The sequence below is a fragment of the Vicia villosa genome, linkage group LG4 (assembly GCF_029867415.1).
Source record: "Vicia villosa cultivar HV-30 ecotype Madison, WI linkage group LG4, Vvil1.0, whole genome shotgun sequence".
Lineage (NCBI taxonomy): Eukaryota > Viridiplantae > Streptophyta > Magnoliopsida > Fabales > Fabaceae > Vicia > Vicia villosa.
This window is the reverse complement of record NC_081183.1, coordinates 41728394-41737683: the sequence shown is the minus strand read 5'-3', so window position 1 is coordinate 41737683 and position 9290 is coordinate 41728394. Positions and strand designations below refer to the sequence as shown.

The 9290-nt window shown below is 36.3% G+C and overlaps 2 protein-coding genes across 2 annotated transcripts; both read right to left on the bottom strand.

The window, feature by feature from the left end:
• Positions 1 to 1186: 1186 nt before the first annotated feature.
• On the bottom strand, positions 1187 to 1771 carry LOC131597112 (uncharacterized mitochondrial protein AtMg01250-like). The gene has a single exon (XM_058869825.1). The coding sequence runs from the start codon at positions 1769 to 1771 to the stop codon at positions 1187 to 1189; it is 585 nt and encodes a 194-aa protein (XP_058725808.1).
• A 42-nt stretch (positions 1772 to 1813) lies between these two features.
• LOC131597111 (uncharacterized) lies at positions 1814 to 2326 on the bottom strand. The gene is made up of 2 exons (XM_058869824.1): positions 2074 to 2326; positions 1814 to 1989 (listed from the first exon to the last, which is right to left on the bottom strand). The coding sequence occupies exons 1-2, from the start codon at positions 2324 to 2326 to the stop codon at positions 1814 to 1816; spliced, it is 429 nt and encodes a 142-aa protein (XP_058725807.1).
• Between the last annotated feature and the right edge of the window lie 6964 nt (positions 2327 to 9290).

Below are 9290 nucleotides of genomic sequence, written 5' to 3'. Positions count from 1 at the left end.
AACCCCATCCAATCCTCTCAAAACCTCAAATAAGCTTCCCTACACATCCTACACAACCCATACATGCCATATATTCACTCTATCAATCAATGATCCATGGCTCACTCACTAAATGTCAATAACCTAACAATTTCATCATGAGCAAGAAAACATGGAGAAATGAAAACCAAACATGATCCATGGGAATATCTATCATCATAGTACACATACACACCACAAAATCAAGTTTATAACTTCAAAACTCACAAAACACCCAATTTACCATTGTTGATCAAGCTTAGAAAAGAGCAAGAACAAGAACAAAACACACAAAACTATAAGAACCATACAATCAAGATAAACTAGATTCATCCCCCTTACCTTGGTTAGATTCTTGGCTCTAGCTTGGTTTGGATTCCTACACTTCTCTTCTTCTCTTTGTTTTTCTCTTCTTTCTCTTCTCTTCACAAGCTCTCTTTCTTTCTTTCCCAAAATATCTCAAAATATCACTTTTTCTCTCTATATCTCTTTCTATTTCTCTACTTCTCATTATCCCCCTCTTAACTCTCATTAATTCTAATTTTGGCCCAAATGTCACTAAACATTAATTCTAACCAATTAACACCCAAAACATAATAATTACACACATGGAAAGTAATAAGTAAAATATTAGCATAATTAATATTTACCGACTGACTCGACTCAAAAACGGTAAAATTTAGGAAAATGTAGCAAACATCACAATTAATCAGAAAAACACATTTACAGGCGTTACATACCTCGCCTTCAACATACGAAACCACAAAGAATTAGAACCTACCAAAATCCCCCATCTCCACTTAAAAAGAAGAGCTTTATTAAATTCTTCCAACCTTCTAATATCGAGACCACCCTTCTCTATCGGGAGACAAGAATCTTTCCAACTAATCCAATGAATTTTCCTCTTCTCCTCCGATCCCCCCCACAAAAAATTACTTTGCAATTTATTAATCTCCAAAACAATCTTCTTTGGCGCTTTGTAAAAAGACAAAGTGAAAATAGCTAAACTACTAAGAACCGATTTTAAAAGAGTCAACCTCCCTCCAAAACTAAGCGATCTCCCTTTAGAATTATTCAACCTCTTCCTAATATTATCCAATAAAGGACTCCAAGAAGCGGTCTTTCTAGGATTAGCACCAATCATAATTCTGAGAAATTTAAACACTTTTTATTCCTCCTTGCAAGAAACAAAAGATGTAGCCATATTCAAGAATTGCGGATTAATATTCAAACCAATAAGTTTACTCTTTTGGAAGTTAATACTAAGACCCGATACCAACTCAAAACCTCTCAAGACCGCCTTAATGGCCCAAAGATGTTTCCAACTCCCATCGCCTGTCAACAACGTGTCATCCGCAAATTGTAAAATGTCCACAACGCATCTACTATTTACGTTACACCCCGCGAAATCACCATTTTCCACCGCCTTTTTTATCAAAAGATTTAAACCTTCCACTACTATGACAAAAATAAAAGGGGAAATAGGATCTCCTTGGTGTAATCCCCTTTCCACCACAAATTCCTTCGAAGGACTACCGTTTGTTAGAACCGACATTTTTCTTGAGAAAATCAAAGCCTTCATCCAATTCATCCAAACATTCCCCAAACCCATCCTCCTCATCATATATCTAAGAAAGTTCCAACTAACCTTATCGTAAGCCTTTTCGAAGTCCACTTTGAAAAGGAGACACTCTTTTCCTTCCTTTGTTAAGTAATCCCCTAATTCATTTGCGACGACTTCCCCATCAAGCATTTGTCTTCCCGGAATGAAGGCGCTTTGACTATAAGAAATAATCTAGGAAAGAACCTTCTTAATTCTACAAGCCAACAACTTTGAAATGATTTTGTATATGCATCCCACCAAACATATCATACGATAATCATCTAATCCCAAAGGATTAGATTTCTTCGGAATAAGAGTAAGGAAAGACGGGGTAATAGACTTAGAAAGCACTGCCCCGGAGTGGAAGTCTTTAAAACAATATAGAACATCTTCATTTAGAAAGTATCAACAACTCTTAATAAAAAGAAGAGAAAAGCCATCCGGCCCTTAACTTTTTGAGCCATCACAACTCCAAATCGCTTCTTTTATTTCTTCCTCCAAGAAAGGGACCTCAAGGGATAATCTATTCTCTTGACTCAAAGAAATGATATTAACTCCATCTATAGTAGGTCTATCTCTACAATTCTCACGAAACTTTTTTTCGAAATGACATCTCACCTCTTCCTTAACCTTTCTCAGCGAGTTCACAATACCTCTACTAGTTGAAATAGAGCTAATGTGATTCCTCCTCCTCCTCTTCTTCATAACTCTATGAAATTTTTTCCTATTATAGTCCTGATTGTTCGACCACTTTAATCTAGACTTTTAAATAAGCATGTTCTCCTTTATCTTTAAATTCAACCAAATTATTTTACAAGCCTCTTTTTTGTCCTTGATGACCCCCTCATCCACCACCTCTAAATCATCCGACTCGTTTAACACCCTAACTCCTTCCTCCACTTCCAAGTCGTGTATCCCAAAAACTTATTTGTTCCACCACTTCAATTTATCTTTAATTAACCGAAACTTCTCTTTCAACACGAAATCTCCTCTACCGTGAACCTCCAAAGCCTTCCACTCCTTCTCTACAAAAGAAATAAAGTTCTTATCGGAAAAACACTCATTGTTGAATTTAAACGGTTTAGGACCCCAATCTTGTCAATCAACAACCAATCAAACTGGGCAATGATCCAATATGTCCCTCGAACCAATCAATTGACCCACCACTCCTCAAGAGGAAACAATATTGCTAGACACGAGAAATCTATCAATCCGGCTCTTAGATTTCCCATAACTACAAAACCAACTGAATTTCTTACCTTTGCAAGGCACATCCACTAAACCGCTACTTTAATAAAGTCCGAGAATTCCCTCTATTCCACATTTTTCCTACACATGGAAATACCGACTCTCTCGTTCCTTCTCTTAACTGCGTTAAAGTTTCCCCCAATAATCCAGTCCCCATCTTGATATCTTTGTTTTAACTACAATAATTCAGTCCACATAATACGTTTCATCCCTATAGATCAATCAAAATAAACATTTATTATATAAACAATTTCCCCATTCCATAAAACCTTATTACCAAGGTAGCCGTTACCACGGAAGCTAAAGATCACTGATACAGATTGAGTCTTCCAAATAGTCAAAAGACCCCCAGACCTACCATCCGCTACTGAGAACGAGTAACCTATGTCTTCCTTCCCCCAAAAGCTCCTGGCTACTGAATCTGAAATCTCCTTTAACTTAGTTTCCTGAAGCATAATCAAGTCTGCCTTCTCTTTCTGAATAATGCAACTGATCCTTTTCCTTTTTACACTTCTCCCACCTTCCCTTATGTTATATATACCCACTAACATTAAGAAAATTTTAATAACACCTCCCTTCCTACCTTTGTCTTCAATTCTTCTTTATTCATCTCTTCAAATTTTCTCTAAAAATCACTCCTGGACTCTCCCACTACTACTCTTAATTCTGATATAGCTCCTCTCAGTTTAGCATCGAAAATGTTCCGAAATTGGAGAGAATCCGATCATTGCATCTATGGATATCTGACTCAGTCGGAGTAACACAAACAGAAGGAAAAACCAGCCCAACCTAGAACTTTTTATCTTATGAATATCTTGAGTTGGAAGATAAACTCTGAGAGAATCCTTCAATGTCATCAGTACCCGATACAGAGTTAATAGATGCCTACAATGTTTTTTTCTTAATGGGCCTGGACTGATACTTCTTCAAAGGCCCACCAAAAGAAACAATCTTTTTAACTTTAGGTTTTTTCCTTTTCTTCTTATTCCTAATGAAATTTGCAATAGTTGTTTCAAAAGAGGTAGAATAATCCTCTGAATAAAGAGAAGGACCATCCAAGGAATCTGCCACTTTAGATACTGAAGGACCGGATTCAAAGGAAGAGACAAATTAACTTTTACCTTTTAAATTATTCAAATTTTTAGCCTCAAAAGCTGCCAATAAAGCAACATCGGACGAAACGCCCACCAGGTCTACCTCTGCCTCTTTTTCCCTATCCTTCTCTGCTATACCAGCTACAGCAGTCACTTCCCCTCCTAAACCTTGATGTCTCACTTCTCCCCCTATGGAGTCTATCACTATATTCTCCTCTCTACGCTTCTCGAACCCTTCACCATCATTACAACTATCTTCGTGTTTAGACCAAGAATCTCCATCACTAGATAAAGATGAAGAAGATATGGAAAATCTAAAAGTAGAAGGCTGTTTTGCTATCCTCGCAGGAACAAAAGCATCTTCCCGTAGGATTAATGTAAATTCTTCCTTATCAATTACTACCTTTAAAACCTCTTTCAGTTGAAAACACATAGGGACTCTGGTTATCATTCTTGCTATATCAATGTTGCAACCCGAAGATGTATTCTCGTCCACACAAACAAAAGTGCACAAATAGATAGCAATCTGAACAAAAAAAATTAGAGCACCAAGAGTGACAGGGAATCCCGTAAATAAAAATTTAGAAAATGCATGATAAATAACTGTAATAAAAGTTAGTTATCATGCATGCAATATAAGATATAATATTTCTTATCAAGCATGCAATTTTAATATAAGTTAGTCCCAATTAAAAAATAATATATTTTGGTCCTGACAAAAATTTTATGCATGCAATTTTAGTCCCTGCTATTTTTTAAAATTTTAAAAATTGTTTAATTACCCTTAAACTAATAAATTTTTGAATAATTTTTTCATACATGTTTAGAATACTTTAAAATACTTATTTACCAAATTTTAGAATTTTTTAAAATGAGAAGAATTAAATATGAATTTTTTAAAATTTAAAAGATAATGAAAAAAGTAATTAAAAATATATGAACTTTAAACAAAATTTTTATAGGGACTAAAAACAAAATTTGATAATTTTATAGGGACCAAAAATATATGAATTTTAAACTGTTAGTGCGTGATTGGAAAATTATAGAAAGTGTACTATTTTCTTGATGTAGTAACAATTGGGGTTATCCCCAGTGTCGATCTCTTGAGGACTGCGCAGAAACTTAAGTGTTTTAACAAATTCAATTGAACAAAAACTCCTAGGTTTGTTTCAATGTTGTTTGCAAATTTTTTAAATACGAAATAAAATACTCACAAATTAAATAAGGTGTATTTAACAAAGATAAGAATAATGCTAGGGATAGCGGTGTGAAATCGAGTGTAATAACAATAATCTTAATATTAGCCAGATCAATCCTAAATCATATCATCACCGTCTTTGAGAGTTGTTTTCCAAAATTCCTTTAAAGAAAACCATTTGTTATTCTCTTTATACCCAAATTCCTTAGCTGTATAGAGAGAATACCAAGTCCTTTGTTTTATAAGAAGTTATACGGTTACAATTTAATATCTCAATTCTTTGATGATATTAATTAAGTATTTTTATATAAAAGCGTTAACGGTGGTTTTTCCGACCTAAAGTTAACCATAAATCAAAACCCTATTTTCCAATATAGGTTTGCATTAAGAACATTATATAAGAAGATGATAATGAAAAAGCCATGAAATTACTGATAATAAGAACAAATTGTCATTACAATTATAATCAGGGACACCCTCCTAGCATTGGGGGGGGGGGGTTTAGCTAATCATAATATCTGAAGAGATAATAAAAGAGATGATAAACATTACTAAAATTATGGATTATGTTGATCTCCAATTGCTATTGCTCTTGAAGATCCCCTTCTCCCAAACTCTTGCTTCCTCCTCTTTCACGTGAAAACAAAACTTCAATTTGATCAAAGATCACCCTAATGCTTTCAAAAACTAGGTCTAAATAGTGTTAGGTTGTTCTTTAGTGATGCAAAATGTCAAAAACGCCATTAATGAGTCAAAATTTGCAAAAACTGAAAAAGCTGAAAATTTGTCCGTAACTGCTGACATGACCGTGTCATTTGACACGGGAGCCCGTGTCAGCTTCTTCTGCCCCTCACGCTTCTTGCCTCTTTTTGCCCAGCCAAATTGACACGGGCGTGTCAATTGACACGGGTGCCCGTGTCAGCTTCTGCCCCTCACACTTCCTTGCATAGTTTCTTCCTTTTTTCACAATTTCTAGAGTGCCATGATTTTTCCGCTCTTGTGCTAATTCTTTTGGAACTTTTCTCTCGTATCTGAAATCATAAAACACTACCAAACCAAGGTTTCAAAAGCATCTAATTATAATAAAAATCAACCAAGTACAAATTCTCAAAATACGAAATAACTAAGTTAAAATGATAAAAAGCTAAACTAAAGTGTTACTGATCTGAGAGATTTTTACCAAATAATTGACGGAAAGTATGTAGAATTGGTGACCGGTCACAACCCCAAACTTAGCTCATTGTTTGTCCTCAATCAATGCATGAGAGAACAAAACAAAGGTGACCCCTGAATTTACACTTACCATAATACAACCGATGCTTTTCACAACTCAACTTATACCTTTCCGGTCAATTTTTTCGGTTTCACGAACAGAGTTTCCCGCTTCACTTCCACGTCAAAGTTCTCCTTCGCCTGCAAGCTTTTTCACACTTCTCACCAATTCTCTCGGGGTTAAGAACGAATTTCACTCACATGTCATGATATGCAATACCAACTTTTAAATTTGAATAAACTCTACTTTCATACACAAACACTCTGCACACACTTTTTGAGGTCTTTGGGATGTAGCGGGGCTTAGGTGCAGTGAGATTAACAAGGAAAAGGATACACGAGGGTTATAGGCTCAGCATTCGTGTTATTGTTCTTGTTTTCGTGCTTCTTTTAGCATCATAGGATTTAACCACACCCTTATTTCTTTTTTCTTTTTTTTTTTGCTTCACTCAATTTTTGCTTTGAGTGTATGATAAATCAATGAGTCTCTTTGTTTAGGCGAGTGCTTATTCGAATTCTTCCTTTTCTTAAGGCATTTTGATGTCTCAACATTTTTATTTTCTCTTTTTTTTTCATTCATTTTTTTCGCAGTCGCCATTCTTTAGGTGTACTACCCTAAACTTACAATTTTTGCACCGATATAACAACAACTTTACAACAATTATGCTGAGCAGGGTAAGAAATTAGAATTTTTTTATTTTTGGCCAGGAGTCAATATATGTGGTTAACACAAACAAGGGATACAGGCTCAAAGGGGTTTACAATGGATAAAAATAAACATGAGAAGGCTAGAAAGGCTCAGGGGAAAACAGAAACAACGTGCCTCAGTGTGTGTCATCATGTAGTGTCATATGAGCAGAACCTATGCAAATTCAAAGTGATAAAGTCATACCTGACTACTCTCTCATGATGATATATTTATGGCTTTTGTGCTCTCACCATGTTGGGTATAGCTTACTGGATCCACAGTACTTATCGTGTGATGCCGCTTCTTTTCCGGTTCGTGTGTACCAACTTTCAATCTCGGTCTGGTGTCATCAAGTTGCGTCCAACAATTATTTTTGGTTGTATCAACTTCCAAGGATGCCTGGGGTGCAAGCTTGGGTTGGATCTTTCATCCATTTACTACCATTCCATCAACCATCCGGTAAATCACATCAATATGTAACACATGGTAGACATAATAGCATAGAAATACTAGGAACAAACACAAATAACCGAAACTAAAAACTGAACGCAATAACCCCCCCCCCACACTTGAACCAAACATTGACCTCAATGTTTAAATTTGAGATAACGAGGGTGAACTCACAGAGGGTACTGCGACTCTAGTTGTCGCTTCCTAGCTTTCACCGGAGAGACCCACTTTTTTTATTTTCTGAAAACAAAACAAAAAGTAAACCGCATTATTAAAACCGTGGGTTGCCTCCTACGAAGCACTTCGTTTAACTTCGCATGGCTTGAAGGTCCATTCACTTCTATTATGGGGGATACTTCCTCTTCCACACCATGTTGCTTGTCCTTTCCGCAACCCAGAACTCATCTAGATTTAAAGGATGGACCACTTTGTGCCTCAAGTCACTTTTAACTTCCATCTCCTCACCTTGATTTTCCTTTTTCTTTCTCTCCTTGATTTCTTGATTGGACTTTGGAGTTTTTATGTGAGACGCTGTCACATGAGAGATTATGCTTGAGACCTTTTTTGGTGTTGGTTCCAATCTTTTGCTTTCGCCTACAATGTGGATCATTCCAACTAAAGATTGATTATCTCCAATTTCACCTTGCTTCTTGGTGTCTAACACTTTCAAATTTATTTCTTCGTCAAAAGATTTCAAAGTTAGAGTACCTTTTTCAATATCGACATTGCACCGACTAGTGCGCAAGAAAGGTCGACCCAGCATAATAGGGGTCTCTTCATCTTTAGGGATGTCCATTATCTCAAAATCAACTGGAAAAACAAATTTGTCAATTTCTACCAATAAATCTTCTGCCACCCCATATGACCTCTTCATGGTGTGATCTACAAATTTCAACTATGTTCCTCTTTCGCTCACCTTTTCAATACCGAGCTTTTTGAAAATAGATAATGGTATTATGCTCACACTAGCACCCGAATCAATTAGAACCTTCTTGAAAGTTCTGTTTTTTATCGTGCACGGTATTGCAATCAATCCAGCATCTTTCTGCTTGATTGGTATTCTCTTTGGTGAGATTGCACAACATTTCTCCTTCTTGACTACCCCTTCACCCTTTGTTGGTTTCTTTTTGGATAGCACCTCCTTCATGAATTTCCTGTACATTGGCATTTTCTTGAGAGCATCAAAGAACGAAATATTGATCTCTAACTTTTTGAAGTATGTGGAAAACTTCTCAAAGTCTTTCTCTTTTTGGTCTTTCTTTGCTACTCGAGAAGGATACGGAAACTTAATCAATGGTGTCGGCTCTTTTTTTCTCTTCTCTTCAGTTGGCTTCAAAGGTTGTATCGCCTCCTCTAGCACTTTCTTATTTTCACGCACTTCAAGATCTACTTCGATGACATCATCATACTCGGTTTCATATTCTGATGCTCCCTTGGGTTTGTGACAGTTGCACATGGTAAGGCACCTTATGGTTGAGCATTGGCGAGTTGTTGTGCTATCTAACTCATCTGAACCTCAAGATTTTTGATGGATGCACCCGTGTTTCAAAAATTACTCCTTGTTTTTTGGAATTGGGAGCTTTGAGCGGCCATCTTTTCAAGGGCGATCTCCCAATCCGCTTTCCTTGGCCCTTGTTGTTGAAATTGTTGCTGAGGTTGCTGATATGGTTGTTGATACGGTTGTTGTTGTGGTGGACCTTGATAAGGAATAGCCCCTTG

What these genes read in the sequence shown, in the direction of transcription:
- LOC131597112 (XM_058869825.1), bottom strand. Translation starts at nt 1,771, where the DNA reads ATGCTTGATGGGGAAGTCGTCGCAAATGAATTAGGGGATTACTTAACA.
- LOC131597111 (XM_058869824.1), bottom strand. Translation starts at nt 2,326, where the DNA reads ATGAAGAAGAGGAGGAGGAGGAATCACATTAGCTCTATTTCAACTAGT. An exon ending in GAGTTGTGATGGCTCAAAAA is followed by an intron (nt 1,990 to 2,073) that starts GTTAAGGGCCGG and finishes ATTGTTTTAAAG; the next exon opens with ACTTCCACTCCGGGGCAGTG.